This window comes from Eriocheir sinensis, unplaced genomic scaffold (assembly GCF_024679095.1).
Source record: "Eriocheir sinensis breed Jianghai 21 unplaced genomic scaffold, ASM2467909v1 Scaffold464, whole genome shotgun sequence".
NCBI classification, from domain to species: Eukaryota; Metazoa; Arthropoda; class Malacostraca; order Decapoda; family Varunidae; genus Eriocheir; species Eriocheir sinensis.
Window position 1 is genome coordinate 270,999 of NW_026111792.1, and position 18,316 is coordinate 289,314.

Sequence of the window (18,316 nt, forward strand, 5' to 3'; positions counted from 1 at the left end):
CCTGGTGCACGCCTCAGGGGAGGTGGGTGGGAGGGATGGTGAGACACAACAACAATGGTGACCTGCCAACAACGAAACTGTTCCTTAACGAGAGAGTCACGGTGCTGTGGTCCATATTCCAGGTGTACGTGGCCGGTGAGCTGGACCGGGAGAGGCAGGCCGAGTACACCCTCACCGTCACCGTCACCGACGGGAAGCTTACGGCCAACACGACTGTTACTGTGACAGTCATTGACATCAACGGTTGGTGACAGTATAGTCTTGCCTGAAATGATAATGGATAATGTATGGTAATAGGTCATGAATTAAGTAAGCAGAGTGTCTAGCACTTCTGTGACTCACACTGGTGTGCTTCACGACAGACAACGGTCCGGTGTGCAAGGAGCCAATCTACCGTCGGGAGATCTCTGAGGATGCCACCCCAGGCACCCAGGTGGCCTCTGTTGTGTCCTGGGATGCCGATGAAGGCACTGCTGCCTGGAGCCGCTACATTCTCACCGGGGACAGCGCCCACCACTTCAGTATTGACCAGCTGAATGGCCACGTGGCCACAGCCACCCAGCTGGACAGAGAGGCACGGGACCACTACCACCTCACTGTAGGTATTCACACACACACACACACACACACACACACACACACACACACACAAAAAAAAAAAAAAAAGGGCTATCAAAGCTGGAAAGGATACAGAGAATTGCAACTTAAATGGTCTCAGAACTCTCAAATAATTTATGATGTATGAAGACAGATTGAAGGAGATGGACTTGACGACACTGGAACAAAGAAGGGAGAGAGATCTGATCATGCTGTAGGCTATAGGTTGGTAAATAAGTTTGATGAGGTGGATAGAGATGATATCTTCTTAACTGCGAGAATGCAGGGGCTGAGAGGACATAGGGAGAAACTTAATAAAGGAACCTGTTTGAGTGACTTAAAACAATTATAGTTTTCCACATAGAAGTGTTAACACCTGGAACAGTTTGCGGGGAGAAGTGGTGGAGGCGAACAGTGTCCAACAATTGAAGGGAAGGTTGGATAAATGTAGATATGGAGACGGGACTGTTAGAGCTTAGCTCGGGCCTGGTAGACTACAAATAGGTAAATACACACACACACACACACACACACACACACACACACACATAGCAAGAAATTGAGAAAGGAGACTTGTTTGAAAGACATAAAGAAGTACAGTTTTCCATACTGAAGTGTGAATATATATATGAAAGGGACTAAACAAAGACATTGTTGAAGCGGGCAGTGTCCAAAAAATGAAGGAAACGTTGGACAAATATAGATTGGGAGACAGGACTATCCGAGCTTGAGTTCAGGCCCTGTACACTACAAATAGGTAAATACACACACAAACACACACTGGCCTTTCATGGCTCAGTAATAATAGTAATAACAATATTAATACTAGTTGTAGCCAGGTTAGGGTAATGGTGCCTATGATGAGCCCAAAACTCTGGGTGTGACTGTCCAGGTTGTGGTGGAGGACTGGGAGCACAAGGCCTGGCAGTGTGAGGTGGTGGTGGAGGTCCTGGTGACGGACACCAACGACAACCCCCCGTCCTTCTCCCTGGCCACCCACGCCGCCACCCTGCTGGAGGACGCGCCCATCAACACCATCGTCCTCAAGACGTCTGCCACGGACCCTGACCTCGGTAAAGGCTTTGTTGTGGCAGGGGATCAGGTCTGGGTGATTCTTTTTTTTTTTTTTTTTTTTTACATCAAGGGAGGCAGCTCAAGGGCAAAAATCTCACTCCCTTTTTCCTTGCTGTTCATGCCCCTCACAAAAGACACGGGTATTAGGGCTTTTATGCTGTTCTGTGAGGCCCATGATCAGTAATGTGTGATAATGATAATGAGAATAATAATGATCATAATAATTAGACTCATAGCACTCGGAGAGTGCACACCTCCGCCAAAGATCATCTTGAAAATTGGTATGGGCATCAACTGTGACCTTATGCATCATATGGAAGCATTTGTTTCGAAATTTGATGAAATTCTTTTTTTTTTTTAAACTCTGACCTAGGCAAACTTTTTGAGGTCAAAGGTCAAGGCCATCATGTGAAAGCATTTGTTTCGAAATTTGATTTTATTTATTTATTTTTTTTTTAACTGACCTTGAGCAAACTTTTTGAGGTCAAGGTCAAAGGTCAAGATCAAGGCCGTTCAAGGTGCATCTTTCCATACGCTAAAATATGAACCAAGTCTGAAGTCTGTGATGAAGAGAACTGAAGTTATGGCCAAAAATATGTAAATCTGACATTTTGTGCGACCTTGACCTTGACCTTTGACATAAAAAAATTAATGGGTTCTATTCTGGATGGACACAAAGCTTCCCTGAAAAATTGGTTGAAATATTCACAAAATTGTGCACAGGAGACTGCTCACGAACAAACGAACAAATAAACATACCGACCGGACCGAAAGTATAACCTCCTCCCAACTTCGTTGGCGGAGGTAATAATAAGAAGAAGAACGTCTCCTCTGTACCCCCAGGCATCAATCGACGGCTGCTGTACAACTTTGTGGACTCAGCGGAGGGCCACTTCACCATTGACGAGATGGAGGGTGTGGTCAGCCTGGCCCGGCCCCTGGACCGTGAGACAAGGGACTCCTACAGCCTGACAGTGTGCGCCGTGGACCAGGGAAGCCCACCGCTGTCATCCACCACGCAGCTCATCGTCACAGTCTCAGGTTTGTGACGTGCCGCTGCCCTGCACTGCCCTCCCAAAGTGTCTTGTGGGGCATAAGTAGGTACCAGTGGAGGTGCATGGGCCATTAGAGACACACTTATTACAGAAATCTGTCATGCACAAACTAGTACCCAAAACAGAACAAATCTATCAAAAAATACTAAGAAGTTTAGGATATTTTTTTTGTCTCTAACCCTGTAGCTGCAGGGATCATGTTTCTTATAGGCCGCTCTAAGCAAAATAAAGAGAAAAAATCATCACTCATGCAAATCATTATATTATGTATATCAACCCATTTGTGATCAGTTTATGCATCCTCTATTTTTGGGGTTTATATCAAGGCAAAAATTTGCCCCGTCGCTGGTACGCGGTAAACCATAAGCTTGGCCCGTCGCTGCTACCGAGCTAATGGAGCATGCGTTTACATTGGTTCTCATGTCCTAAGCCTTGCTTGTTTAAGACAAGAGTGGATTCCAACAGAGGATCAGATTTATGCTGAAATCCATGTTTTATATTACCCAATTTACTCAAACAGGTTTTCCTAATCATCATCATCATTTCGTTTAAAGTCCGTTTTCACTCTTCATGAGTGGTTGGGCGGTTTATGGCTCATAAATCAAACCATTTTCAGTTTTTGGCGCAAGATTTTCTGGGTGCATGCCCTTGCACACCCAACCACTTATTTTAAATGGTGGCCCAAGCCTCTGCCTGAACGAAACAGGCAAACCCTACAAGGCAGCAGGAGCAGGGGGCTATGAAGTTTACCACCCGCTATTTCACCTGTAGCTGGAACTGGATGGCCATTGACTCTAATAAACATGAGTTCATCTGCCCTTAGAATGGTCTTGATTTTAATCCACCTGGGGGTCCAGCACACCCTCCTCACTGGTCCAAAACAAAACCAGCGGGGTTGCCGGTTTAGCCGCTGACTACCCGACCCTGCGGCTGGTTGTACTGTGTTACATGTTACCAGTAGCAGAGCACTACCTTAACTGCCCTGACCAGACAGACAGATTTTCCTAATGGTAGTCTCTATCCATAAGTCACGATTGAGAAGATATGTTTAAAGGAACCATTCCAACATGCCCTCGTTAGATTGACCATTGAGTCCTCACAAAATAAAGTGTCCTGCCAACAGTAATCAACAGCAATCAGAGTTTACTTGCATGAAAAAATAGTTGCTTTGATGTTTAAAATTTCAAGGAATAATCAATTCTTCAAACTTAGTCTCACTGATATCATTTGGAAGGCCAAGTTTATTTGTATTTTAGATAATGAGTCCATCCTCCATATATTTTTGAGCCTCTGTCCCGTATATCTGCATTATGATCTCTTCTTGTACGAGAATGCTTCAAAGCAAGGCTGTGAGCTCCGTCCCCCACAGATGTGAATGATAATGCTCCTGAGTTTGTGAGGAAACTCCACGAAACTTCCGTGGCAGAGAACACGGCCGTGGGGACAGAAGTCCTGCGGGTCATGGCCACCTCAAGGGACATCGGCATCAATGCAGAAATCTCTTACTCCCTTCAGCACACCACGCTGGAGGAGTACCTGCACATCCACCCAAAGACTGGTACACTTGTGATCAACACCCCTTTTTTTTTTTTTTTTTATATATATATATATATATATATATATATATATATATATATATATATATATATATATATATATATATATATATATATATATATATATATATATATCAGTAGGTTGTTACAGTTCAACTCAGCCATGAAGTCAGTTTGGGCAGGATGTTCGGGAGTTCCTGGCCATAGCATCAAATCTTATTTACTGTATACTGAATACTTGATACACAATTTCAAATAGTATGTAGATAACACACGAGGGAGGAGTGATGTATTTGGGATGATCGGCAGCACTGTGAGGAGGTTTGGGCCCCACCCAGACTGACTTCATACTGGTGTCAGACGATTGTTTGATTTCACCGCTGAAAATTGAATTAGTCTCTTTGGCTGGTGTGTGTGTGTGTGTGTGTGTGTGTGTGTGTGTGTGATGTTCTCATTCCCTGCAAGTCCCTCATGACCCACCACTGCCACAGGTGTGATAAGCATTGGCGCCGAGGTGGACTTTGAGCGCATACAGCAGGTGGTGGTGACAGTAGTGGCCACAGACGGGGGTGTGCTGCCTCTGTCCGCCACGGCCTTGGTCAACCTAACAATCACTGATGTGAATGACAACTCCCCGGTGTTCACGCTGCCCACCTACACCGCCACAGTCAGGGAAGACGCTCTGCAAGGCGCCAGCGTGGTGCAGGTAAGCAAGTGCCTCCTTCGTCTCATCTGACCTCCGTGCACTCCCTCCACCACTCACCCTGTACCCAACAGCCTCCTCAGTTACCCTAGTCACTAAATCCTTAACTGCTAAACAGGTCTGGAAGGAGGTAGTACAGTGAAAGAAAGGCTGTTGCAGAGTGTACCAGTGAACAGGATGAAAGAATGCATATGCTGCTTGAGGAGATAAGTGAACCCAGATGTCTTTACTTGCTGCTGGTGTCACTAAGCTTATGGAGAGAAGTAAAGATGGGAATCAAAATCGTTCTCTCTGTGTGCACCGTCTGATAGTGGGAAACTTGACATACCTGGTGCAATGTTTTAGTTCCCTTTTCCACTCACCCTGTACCCAACAACCTCCTCAGTTACCCTAACCACTAAATCCTTAACTACTGAATAGGTCTCAGGAAGGAGGTAATACAGTGAAAGAAAGGCTGTTGCAGAGTGAACCAGTGAGCAGGATAAAAGAATGAATATCCTGTTTAAGTAGAAAATTGAACCCAGATGTCTTTACTTGCTGCTGGTGTCACTAGGCTTATGCAGAGTAGTGAAGGTGGGAATCAAAAGCATCCTTTCTGTGTGTGTGCCGGATGATACTGAGGAACATGACACACCTGGTGCAGCGCTTCACTTGATGGTGACATTAGTCACCAACACTTTTTTTTTCTTTTTCTTTTTTTACATCTTCGCCTGTGGCGCCAGTAGGCTTGTTTTTGGAGGAGTCTGATGGTATGGCCCAGCCCGTTGTGGCGCAGGCCAGTGTTTATAGTGGCGCCATCTTGCATTGGCTCATGCTGCCCTCCTAGAATCTGAAGTCCGGGTTGATAGGTGGTCTTTTGGACAGCATGTGGGAAGTTTTAAGCCACTCGGCGGCGGCTGAAAAATCTCAGCTTGGTGGCACCGGGCGGGGATTGAACTCGCATCCTCCTGAACGCGGCGCCGTCACACTGTCAACTCACCACTGCCTCTTAGGAGTTCCGGAATAGTTTATTTTTTCCTTCCTTCTTCTTTTTCCTTCTTTCTTCTTTTTCCTTTTTCTTTTCTTCATTTTCTTCATCTTCCTCTTCTTCTTTTTCTTTTTCTGTTTCCTCTTTTTCTTCTTTTACTTCTTTTGCTTCTCCTTTCATATTCTTCTTTTTTCTCCCTCTCCTCCTCCTTCCTCTTCCTCTACCTCCTTTTCCTTTTTCTCCTCATTTTCTCAAGTACATTCATATCCACAACTTTTCATAAGGTTATTGCTAATGTTAAAACTATTTCTGCACTCTCATTAACCCATCTGCTGCGATTGGTACGAATTTGGCCTTCACTGGTAGCCTGGTAACACATACTCCCAGGTCTTTCTCTGCCTCTGTGGTGGATAGTGCAGTATTTCCCATGTGGTATTGGTGTGCTGGATATCCCTTCACTGGTAGCCTGGTAACATATGTCATGCCCCGAGAGCATAATTTTCCTTTTTCCTATTCTCCAACATGACCTCTGCGTGTATCAAAACACACGAGAAATTAATCAAGACCAGGAAAGGGTATTCGCCAGCTGCCTGGGATTGAACCCGCGACCAGCGTGACGGGAGAGCCACTCCCTACCGAGTCGGCCAAAGAGGTACCCCACTCGCCAAGTGGGTTATGGGAGGCTCAGACCTAGTCGCCGCACTACACATATACTCCCAGGCCTTTCTCTGACTCTGTGGTGGATAGTGGAGTGTTTCCCATGTGGTATTGGTGTGCTGGATATCCCCTCCCAAGGTGCAGGACTTGACATTTTTCTTCATTGAATTGTAGCAGCCACTTTTTGTTCCATCCCTGTAGCTTGGTGATGTCTTCTGGTAGGAAATCCACAGTCAAGGTGTTAACAAACTAAAAGCGACCCACAACTACACTAATATGACTTTACGAATGACAATTTTTTCCCTTCACCGCAGGTCTCAGCCAGCGATGTGGACCATGGCATGAACAGCCTCGTCCGCTACAGCGTCAGGGCGGGAAACGAAGACCACTGCTTCACTATTGGTGATGACACTGGCATCATCACTGTCATCAAGAAACTGGATAGGGAAAAGGTAAGAAACTATGGATCATATTTTTAGGTATAGCATTCTCATGATGTAATAACTTTCCTCATCCAAATAATATTGCTGTCTGCTAGTTTCTGTCCTGTTGGTTGTATAATTTAACATGCCCTGCAACCCAAATACAGATGATAGTGGCTTTGCAGCACTCTACTCATATCTCTTCTGGCTAAATATCTCTTCCATCTTCTTTTCTGTTACCCTCCAACACTTGATGTTATGCCCTTTTGCAATTCTGAGCTCCTTTTATCTTTGTTCTCATTGCCCTGCGACCTGAATGTAGTTGATAGTGGCTTTGCAGCGCTGTACTCATGTCTCTCCTGGCTAAATACCTCTTCCATCTTCTTTTTTTGTTGCCTTCCAAGACAGTTGATTTTATACCCTTTCAAAACTCTAAGCTCCTTTCTGTTGCCATTGCCCTGTGACCCAAATTCAGTTGATAGTGGCTTTGCACCTTTCTACTCCTATCTCTCCTGGCTAAATGTCTCTTCCATCTTCTTTTTTGTTACTCCAAGACTTGATGTTATGCCCTTAGCAACTCACAGCTCCTTTTGTCCTTCCTGTTCTCATTGCCCTGTGACCCAATTACAGTTGATAGTGACCTTTAACCTGGTAGCAGTGGGGATCATGTTTCTTAATGGTCCCTCTAAGCGAGAAAAATGAGAAAAAATCATCACTCACACAAACCATTTCATAATATATATCAAAGCATTTGTGATCAGTTTATGTATCATCTATTTTTTGGGGTTTATATCATGGCACAAATTTGGCCCGTCGCTGCTACCGGGTTAACCTCCCTCCTCATGCCTTCTTAGGCTAAATACCTCTTCTGTCTCTTCTTTTTTGTTACTTTCCGAGGCTTGATGTTATACCCTTATAGCTCCTTTTTTCTTTCTGTTCTCATTGCCTTGCGACCCAAATATAGTTGATAGTGGCCTTTAACCTCCCTCCTCATACCTTCCAAGGCCAAATACCTCTTCCATCTTCTTTTTGTGACCTTCCAAGACTGTTGATGTTATGCCCTTAGCAGCTTAATGGCAGCTCCTTTTTGCCTTTCGTTTTTACTGGCCTTGGGTTACATATATTCCCAGTAAGAAATAATTGTGATATCAAATCCTTTGTGTTGTTGGAAATTTAAATCAGGCATGTCAAGACAGTTCCTAAATTATCATACAAAGCTGATTTAATTGATTTTGAACTTTTTTTCTTTTTCTTCTTCTTTCCCTTCTTGTCATTATTATTGTTTTTTTCTTCTTGCCTCATCATTCTTCTTTTTTCTTCTTCCTCTTCTTCTTTGTTTTTTTATTTCCTTTCTTCTTCTCCCCTTATTTTCCCTTCTTTATTTTCCTTTTCTTCTTTCCTTTTCTCTTTCCTTCTCTCTTCTTTTCATTTCTTCATCTTATTCCTCCTCCTCCTCCTCTTCTTTTTCATCACCTCCTCAGGTCACAAAGTACCAGTTGACGCTGGGTGCCAGGGACTTGGGCACACCCAGCAACACTGCCATGGCTCAGGTCGTGATCCAGGTGGGCGACGTCAACGACAATGCACCCAAGTTCACGCAAGACAACTATACCGTGGTCGTGCAGGTGAGGCGAGAGGGTAGTGGTGGCTACGTAGCACATCAAGTTCATTGTACAAGATTTTCCTCCTCCAAAGCCATACTGTTTGTCCGTCAATCTGTTGTCTCACCAGATAGTTCATCCATTTATCTTTGATCAACCTTTCTCAGACATTCACTACCTCACTTGTCAAAGAGACTGCCCTGTAGTTCCCAGAGTCTTCCCACCATCCTTATTTGTGAATTGGCATAATGTCTGCTCACTTCCAGTCTGCTGGGCCCTTACCTTCTGCTAGAGAGCTGACTATGACACATTGGATCTTATCAGCTAATTCCTTACTGCACTCCCTTAAGACCCAGCCTGACACACCATCCGGTCCTAGTGCCTTCCTCACGTCCAGACCTTCCATTAATCCTTCCACCTCTTGTACTGAAACTTGTCTTCCTTCCAGGTACTCTAAGAAGTGAGCGTTTTTTCCCTTCAATAATTGTTTAATCCCACTGTTTAAAGCATTACGCGAAATAGATGAATAAGAATAACAACACTGGTATTTGTCCCGAGGTTACGGACTAATGGAAAGGGAAGGAGAAAAAATGGAGTTGTAGGTGGAAGGAGAGAGAGGAAGTGGAGGGAAGAGTCTGAAAGGAAAGGTAAAAAGGGAAAGTGTAAATGCGAGGAGGAAGAAAAAGAAAGGGAATGAAAAAAGGGATCTGTTAGTGGAAGAAGAGAAAATTGGAGAAGACAAAGAGAAAGTTAATGAAAAAACTGTGTGTTTGGAGGGAGGAAAAAAAGTCGAGGGAAGAGAGAGGGAGCGATGGAACGATGGAGAAAATTAAAAGATGGGTGTAAGAAAGAGAGGAATAAAAGAACCGAAAACGAAAAGAAGGAACGGCAATAACGGAGAGCGAGAGATAAAAGCTGGAAATGGAGGAAAAGGAAAAGAGAGGAAGAAACTAGGAAAAGGAGACTCTGGATAAAAGGGAAGTAGGAGACAAAAAATGAGGTAAGGAATAGTGAAGGGGGTAAAGAAGGAAGGAAGGAAGGAAGGAAAGAGGAATGCCAGGGAGTGAGGAAGGAAGTAAAGAAGTAAGGGAGAAAGAGAATAAGGAAGTAGGGAGGTAAAAGAGTAAGGAAGTAACGAATAAAAAAGTAGGATTGAAAAAGGAAAGAAGCAAGAAGTGATGTAGAGGAGGGGGAGAAGAGGAGGGATGGAGGAAAGAAGGGGGAGGAAATGGAGGAAAAGGGGGATAGAAAACATCAAACGGGAAGGAAAACAAGTGAGGTGAGAGGAGTGAGGAGAGAGAGAGAGAGAGAGAGAGAGAGAGAGAGAGAGAGAGAGAGAGAGAGAGAGAGAGTCTATCCAACCCCCCCCCTTCTCTCCCCTCACAGATTCCTCTCACGCCCCCCAAATGCATCGCCAAGGAGGACAAGAGCTACCCCCACCACGCCCCCCAGCCCCCCCCCGCCCCCTCAGCCCCCTCCACCCAAGGACGGCCCCTCCCACCGACCCCCACCCTCACCCTCACTCCCTTCACCTCCACCACCACCACCACCATCAACTCCAACACTGATATCACTCAGTCCTCTTCCTCCTCCTCCTCCTCCTCCTCCTGTGGGATCGGAAAGGTGAGGTTTTGGTTTTTGTTTTTTCCTCTTTGTTTACTAATATTTCTCTTCTTCCTTTTTTCTCTCGCTTCCTCTCTTAATCTTCTTCCTGTTCTCTTTTCTCTAATTTTTCTTCTCTCCCTTATTCTTGCTTTCTCCTTCCCCCTCCCCTTCTCCCTCACCTCTTCCCTTCCCTCCCCCCTCCCTCCTCCCTTACCCTTTCCTCTCTAATCAAACTCCCCCCTTTTCATCCCCCCTTTCCCTTCCTCTTTCCCTTCCTTTCCTCCCTTCCCTTTCACTCCCCTCTCCACCACCCCTCCCTTTCCTTCTCTCACCCTTTCCTTCCCCTTCCCCTTCCTTCCCTCCCTTACCTTTCCCTCCCCTCTCCACCACCCCTCCCTTTCCTTCTCTCACCCTTACTTCCCCTCCCCTTCCTTCCCTTTCCCTCCCCTCTCCACCACCCCTCCCTTTCCTTCTCTCACCCTTACTTCCCCTTCCCTTCCTTCCCTCCCTTCCCTTTCCCTCCCCTCTCCACCACCCCTCCCTTTCCTTCTCTCACCCTTACTTCCCCTTCCCTTCCTTCCTTACCTTTCCCTCCCTCTCCACCGCCCTCCCTTTCCTTCTCTCACCCTTACTTCCCCTTCCTTCCTTCCTCCCTTCCCTTTCCCTCCCCTCTCCACCACCCCTCCTTTCCTTCTCTCACCCTTACTTCCTCTTCCCCTTCCTTCCCTTCCCTTTCCTTTCCCTCCCTCTCCACCGCCCTCCTTTCCTTCTCTCACCCTTACTTCCCCTCCCCTTCCTTCCCTCCCTGCCCTTTCCCTCCCTCTCCCTCCCTCCCTTTCCTTCTCTCACCCTTACTTCCCCTTCCCTTCCTTCCCTCCCTTCCCTTTCCCTCCCCTCTCCACCACCCCTCCCTTCCCTTTCCCTCCCCTTTCCACCACCACTCCCTTTCCTTCTCTCTCCCCTCTCCTTCCTCTTCCCCTTCCTTCCCTCCCTTCCCTTTCCCTTGCCTCTTTCCCCTTTTCCTCTCCTTTCCTTCCATTTTCTCTCACCCCATTTCCCTTTCCCTCATTCCTTCCCCTTCCATTTTCCTCACCTCTTCCCGTTTTCTCTCCCTTTTATCTCCCCTTTCCTCTCCTTTCCCTCACCCCTTCCCCTCCCAATTTTGTCCCCTTTCCCTCTCCTTTCCCTCCCCTTTCTTCTCCTTCCCCTCACCTCTTCCCTCTTTCCCTTCCTTTTCTCTCCCTTTCCTCTCCTTTCCCTCACCTCTTCCCCCTTTCCCTCCACTTTCTCTCCCATTTCTCTCCCCTTTCCTCTCCTTTACCTCACCTCTTCTCCCTTTCCCTTCACTTTCTCTCCCCTTTCCTCTCCCTTCCCTCACCTTTTCTCCCTTGCCCTTCCTTTTCTCTCCCCTTTCTCTCCTTTACCGCATCTCTTCCCCCTTTTCCTCCACTTTCCCTTCCCTTTCTTCCCCCTTTCCCTCTCTCCTTTCTCGCTCTCTCTCTCCACTTCCCATTTCTCTCCCTCCTCCCCTTCCACTTTCCCTCCCTGCTCCCCTTCCCTTCTCTTTCACTCCAATTCCCTCTCCTTCACCCCTTCCCTTTTTCTCTCCCTTTCTCTCTACTTTCTCCTTTCTTTTCCCTTTATCTTATCTATTTTCACTTGCCCTCCCCACTACTCCTTTCCCTTCCCCCTTCCCTTCCCTCCCTCCTTCATTCCTTCCTTACCTCGTCCCCAGTAATGAAACTAACAGGGAAACACCGTAGAATTAAACGTAAAAAACTAACCCTTATATTACTAACTGTACGTAGACTCCGAAACCGAGTTAACTCTTGTTGTGTTTGCACCTAAATACCAAAATAACAGCAACGACGACGATCTCAATGTAAGGTAGTGATTTCGTGTCTTTGTTGATTGTTGTTTGTCTTATTTGTTTGTATATAATAACGAAGGAAAAGAAAAGGAACACTAGAGAAGAGATGATGAACTTGGCCTCTCTTTGTTGATTGATATTTACCTTAGTTTGTACGTATTAAAGAAAGAGAAAAGGGAGAATATAATGGATTAAAATACAGGAGAATATAACAGTTTAGAATACGGGAGAATATAATGGTTTAAAATACGGGAGAATATAATGGTTTAAAATACGGGAGAATATAATGGTTTAAAATACGGGAGAATATAATGGTTTAAAATACTGGAGAATATAATGGTTTAAAATACTGGAGAATATAATGGTTTAAAATACGGGAGAATATAATGGTTTAAAATACGGGAGAATATAATGGTTTAAAATACGGGAGAATATAATGGTTTAAAATACGGGAGAATATAATGGTTTAAAATACGGGAGAATATAATGGTTTAAAATACGGAGAATATAATGGTTTAAAATACGGGAGAATATAATGGTTTAAAATACGGGAGAATATAATGGTTTAAAATACGGGAGAATAAAATGGTTTAAAATACGGAGAATATAATGGTTAGGAGAATATAATGGTTTATTGTTGCTTTTATCTCTATTATATTCCTTTATATCATGTTATCATATTATTGTTATTAATATTATAATTTCCACACTTTAATGTCCACACACACTATAATTTCGCCCACCATGGAGTCATTTCGCCCACACTATGGGAGTCATTTTGCCCACACCATGGAGTCATTTCATTTCTCCCACACTATGGAGTCATTTCGCCCACACCATGGAGTCATTTTGCCCACACCATGGAGTCATTTCGCCCACACCATGGAGTCATTTCGCCCACACCATGGAGTCATTTCGCCCACACCATGGAGTCATTTCGCCCACACCATGGGTCATTTCGCCCACACTATGGAGTCATTTCTGCCCACACCATGGAGTCATTTCGCCCACACCATGGAGTCATTTCTGCCCACACCTTGGAGTCATTTCGCCCACACCATGGAGTCATTTCGCCCACACCATGGAGTCATTTCGCCCACACCATGGAGTCATTTCGCCCACACCATGGAGTCATTTCGCCCACACCATGGAGTCATTTCGCCCACACCATGGAGTCATTTCGCCCACACTATGGAGTCATTTCTGCCCACACCATGGAGTCATTTCTGCCCACACCATGGAGTCATTTCGCCCACACCATGGAGTCATTTCGCCCACACCATGGAGTCATTTCGCCCACACCATGGAGTCATTTCGCCCACACCATGGAGTCATTTCTCCCACACCATGGAGTCATTTCGCCCACACCATGGAGTCATTTCGCCCACACTATGGAGTCATTTCGCCCACACCATGGAGTCATTTCGCCCACACCATGGAGTCATTTCGCCCACACAATGGAGTCATTTCGCCCACACCATGGAGTCATTTCTCCCACACCATGGAGTCATTTCGCCCACACCATGGAGTCATTTCGCCCACACCATGGAGTCATTTCGCCCACACCATGGAGTCATTTCTCCCACACCATGGAGTCATTTTGCCCACACCATGGAGTCATTTCGCCCACACTATGGAGTCATTTCGCCCACACCATGGAGTCATTTCGCCCACACCATGGAGTCATTTCGCCCACACCATGGAGTCATTTCGCCCACACCATGGAGTCATTTCGCCCACACCATGGAGTCATTTCGCCCACACCATGGAGTCATTTCGCCCACACCATGGAGTCATTTCACCCACACCATGGAGTCATTTCACCCACACCATGGAGTCATTTCACCCACACCATGGAGTCATTTCACCCACACCATGGAGTCATTTCGCCCACACCATGGAGTCATTTCACCCACACCATGGAGTCATTTCGCCCACACCATGGAGTCATTTCACCCACACCATGGAGTCATTTCGCCCACACCATGGAGTCATTTCGCCCACACCATGGAGTCATTTCGCCCACACTATGGAGTCATTTCGCCCACACCATGGAGTCATTTCACCCACACCATGGAGTCATTTCGCCCACACCATGGAGTCATTTCGCCCACACCATGGAGTCATTTCACCCACACCATGGAGTCATTTCACCCACACCATGGAGTCATTTCGCCCACACCATGGAGTCATTTCGCCCACACCATGGAGTCATTTCTCCCACACCATGGAGTCATTTCACCCACACCATGGAGTCATTTCTCCCACACCATGGAGTCATTTCGCCCACACCATGGAGTCATTTCTCCCACACCATGGAGTCATTTCGCCCACACCATGGAGTCATTTCGCCCACACTATGGAGTCATTTCGCCCACACCATGGAGTCATTTCGCCCACACCATGGAGTCATTTCACCCACACTATGGAGTCATTTCGCCCACACTATGGAGTCATTTCGCCCACACTATGGAGTCATTTCGCCCACACTATGGAGTCATTTCGCCCAAGGTTACCGATGGTTCATTTACCTCTCACTCGTTTACCGCGCGTTTCGATGGAGTATTCTCATTCTCAGCATGCAGTGAATAAGCTATTGTGCCCAAAAATCTTGAGCTATATTCTTTCAGTTATCGTAAATTACCCGTGTTTCACTGGGACTTGTAACAATTACACTTCAATACAATGAGTAACACTGTTGATAATAAAAATGTAGCTGATCATTCTCGCTGTTTTATTTATTTGTAAACGAGAGAAAATAGTGCAATGTAGAATATTCACCCTTTGGGATGAGCATGTAAGGGGCGAGAGGTCATCATATGATCAACTGCTGAAAGCTTGCGCTCATCTCAATGGCCCAGTGTGCAGCTGAATCTTGCATGTATTAGTAAAGGTTATTTAAGTAGGTCTTAAAGGTTTTAATTATATATTTGTATTCGGCACATGGATTTAATAAACTTACATATAGCTTTTCTTTTTTTAATTCTCTATTTACCACTCGTTAAAAGCACCTACAAGACTTCTACTGCTGCACTGCCCTGGTGGTGGCCTCTCGCGGTACCCACCAATGACATGGTACTATATGACTACTTCAACAATGTAGACGTGACGTGAAACGTGTGGGCGAATTGACTTACATGTGGGCGAACTGACTCTTACATGTGGGCGAATTGACGTGTGGACGAAATGACCACAAACCATTGAGAAGTTTGATGAGCCGATAGCAGTAGTGTGTCAAGGGTTCTGCAGTGTGGATATGAAGAAAACAAACAATTACTGAGATTAATCTACCGCGCACCCAATGAATGTTTTTGTTGTCACTGAGAATACGGACCAGAGATATTTCCTTCCTCCTGTCAAGGCGTTCTCCTCCCTTCTTGTGCATGTATATATCACGTAGAAATATTTTGGAAGAGGAAAATAAAAGTTTGAACAATGACAAACAATTATTGGATGCCCAGTAATAGGTCGCTGCCTCAATGGTTAACACATTACGTCACGGATTTCCCAGCGGCCACCGAAGAATTGATTGATTGATTGATTGATTATTATTATTATTGGTTAGTTATACCTGACTGTATTTCACAGCCTACATTGCACACTCCCCAGATAACACAAGAAAGGACGTATTTCGATTGTGGTCCTGCTAATATAATCTATCTATATCTATCTATCTATCTATCTATCTATCTATCTATCTATATCTATATATCTATCTATATCTATATCTATATCTATCTATCTATATCTATCTATCTATCTATCTATATCTATCTATCTATCTATCTATCTATCTATCTATCTATCTATCTATATATATATATATATATATATATATATATCTATATATATATATATATATATATATATATATATATATATATATATATATATATATATATATATATATATATATATAGACAGTCATCCCCGCCGTTCAGGGATTTCGTTCCCGGACTTCGGCGCGATGCGCGAAACCGCGAACGGCGGGACTATAACCCTATGGGAAAATATGCATTTGGGGAAGTCACCTCTGACACGTCATATAAAACATGTTTTTTTCGTTCTTTTTAATGACTGAAATGAGACAAGACCTTGTTAGACAACAATATGTAATCAACACTCACCCTGGGGTCAAAATTTAGTAGCACAGAAGACCCAAAAGTAGCCCAATTTGCGATAAGTAGCCCAATCTGGCAACACTGCAGTGTGGCGGCGCGTGAATTTTTTTTTTTAGGATAATGTTGCTATGAGAAAATCTCGACCAATAGCAGTCGTCCCTGAGTGAGCTGCTGGCCAATAGGAAAGCATGACGTCACAGTCTAACCGTGACGTCACTCAGGAGCAACCTAACGTCCATTGCCCCGCCTCCCTCCTCTCTCCCTTCCCCCCTCCTCTCTGCCTCCCTCCCTCCCTCCTCTCTGCCTTCCCCCCTCCTCTCTGCCTCCCTCCCTCCTCTCTGCCTCCCTCCCTCCCTCCTCTCTGCCTTCCTCCCTCCTCTCTCCCTTCCCCCCTCCTCTCTGCCTCCCTCCCTCCTCTCTGCCCTCCTCCTCCTCTCTCCCTTCCCCCTCCTCTGCCTCCCTCCTCCCTCCCTCTCTGCCTTCCTCCTCCTCTCCCTTCCCCCTCCTCTGCCTCCCTCCCTCCCTCCTCTGCCTTCCTCCCTCCTCTCTCCCTTCCCCCTTCCTCTCTGCCTCCCTCCTCCCTCCTCTCTGCCTTCCTCCCTCCTCCTCCTCTCCCCTTCCTCTCTGCCTCCTCCCTCCCTCTGCCTCTCTCCTCCCTCCCTCCCTTCCCCTCTCTGCCTCCTCCCTCCCTCCTCCCTCCCCCTCCTCTGCCTCCCCTCCCTCCTTTCTGCCTTCCTCCCTCCTCCTTCCCTCCTCCCTCCTCCCTCCCTCCTCCCTGCCTCCCTCCTCTCCTCCTCCCTCTCCCTCCCTTCCCCCCTCCTCTCTGCCTCCCTCCCTCCTCTCTGCCTTCCTCCCTCCTCTCCCTTCCCCCTCCTCTGCCTCCCTCCCTCCTCTCTGCCTTCCCTATTTAGCGTCAGCTGCATCCCGCGTGTATCTAGAGAATCTGGGTATAAGTGCGAATCCGCAAAAGAGTGATTGACACATGAGCAAGAGTGACTATATATATATATATATATATATATATATATATATATATATATATATATATATATATATATATATATATATATATATATATATATATATATATATATATATATATATATATATATATATATATATATATATATATATATATATATATATATATATATATATATATATATATATATATATATATATATATATATATATATATATATATATATATATATATATAGTATATATGTACATGGAGTAGATTTAATTCAATCCTATAGGTGATGTTACAATGTATAAGAATAATTACTTGCAAAATAAATATGAAGAATAATTCATTGTGAACTAGAACTGTACAGAAATTTGATTACTTTCTTGGAAGACAGTATGCATGGGCTGTGACTTTGTTGACTTCTTAAAAATATCTCATATATAGCAGTAGTATTGAGGTGGGCAGCTTGTTCCATTGGACAGCCCTTATTCTGTATCATAGTGAGGAAAGATAAATGGTGTAACTCCATTGAAAAAGACTTGACTACTGCAAGATTTTTCCCCTCACAGCACAAGATTTTCCACTCAAGCTCGTCCCTTTGCTAACATTATCGGGACAGTGAGTTGCATGCTTCTCGTCATATTGTTTTGCCTTCAGCTGCCTCCTATGCTGTAAAAAGAATACTATAGACCTTTTGGGAACTACCAGGCGAGCAGCAGCCAGGCGATCTCTTCCTTTGCTGATCCATGGCTGCAGACACTTATTTTCTGACACTTATCCTAACTTTAAAACCTGCTCACTAATGGAAGTTTATTTTAGTGTTATTTTAACCATAGTAGGATTCACTAATGTCATGATACTGCTCCAATGCTTGAACCTAATCATTGCTAAGTGTATGGACACAGTGCACATGTAGGCTATTAAGCTAATATAAATTCACACCAATTCACAAGGCTTCAGCACAAGGGTCAGTGGTGGCGGCCTCTTGGAAACTCCTTACATTCTTATCAAATTTGAGTTCTTTTTTTACTGTATCTGACACAGTGTTTGTTCCCCTATGAGAGCTTCCCTCAAGGGGGTGGCCACAACAGTATATCTCCAGCTTTCCCTTTTATATC

General features: G+C 45.0%; 1 protein-coding gene across 2 annotated transcripts; it reads left to right on the forward strand.

The window, feature by feature from the left end:
* The first annotated feature begins 21 nt into the window (after positions 1-21).
* Positions 22-9,286, forward strand: LOC126992443 (protocadherin Fat 3-like). Of its 2 annotated transcripts, XM_050851194.1 has the most exons (7): positions 22-598; positions 1,490-1,670; positions 2,515-2,712; positions 4,096-4,284; positions 4,774-4,988; positions 6,924-7,061; positions 8,513-9,286. In XM_050851194.1, the coding sequence occupies exons 3-7, from the start codon at positions 2,580-2,582 to the stop codon at positions 8,783-8,785; spliced, it is 948 nt and encodes a 315-aa protein (XP_050707151.1). In that variant the 5' UTR covers positions 22-598; positions 1,490-1,670; positions 2,515-2,579; the 3' UTR covers positions 8,786-9,286. The 2 variants fall into 2 exon arrangements, with proteins under 2 accessions (XP_050707151.1, XP_050707150.1); XM_050851193.1 differs by lacking the exon at positions 22-598 and having other exon boundaries at positions 963-1,670.
* The last annotated feature ends 9,030 nt before the right edge of the window (positions 9,287-18,316 follow it).

What these genes read in the sequence shown, in the direction of transcription:
- LOC126992443 (XM_050851194.1), top strand. Translation starts at nt 2,580, where the DNA reads ATGGAGGGTGTGGTCAGCCTGGCCCGGCCCCTGGACCGTGAGACAAGG. An exon ending in AAGGCGCCAGCGTGGTGCAG is followed by an intron (nt 4,989 to 6,923) that starts GTAAGCAAGTGC and finishes CCTTCACCGCAG; the next exon opens with GTCTCAGCCAGCGATGTGGA. An exon ending in AGAAACTGGATAGGGAAAAG is followed by an intron (nt 7,062 to 8,512) that starts GTAAGAAACTAT and finishes TCACCTCCTCAG; the next exon opens with GTCACAAAGTACCAGTTGAC.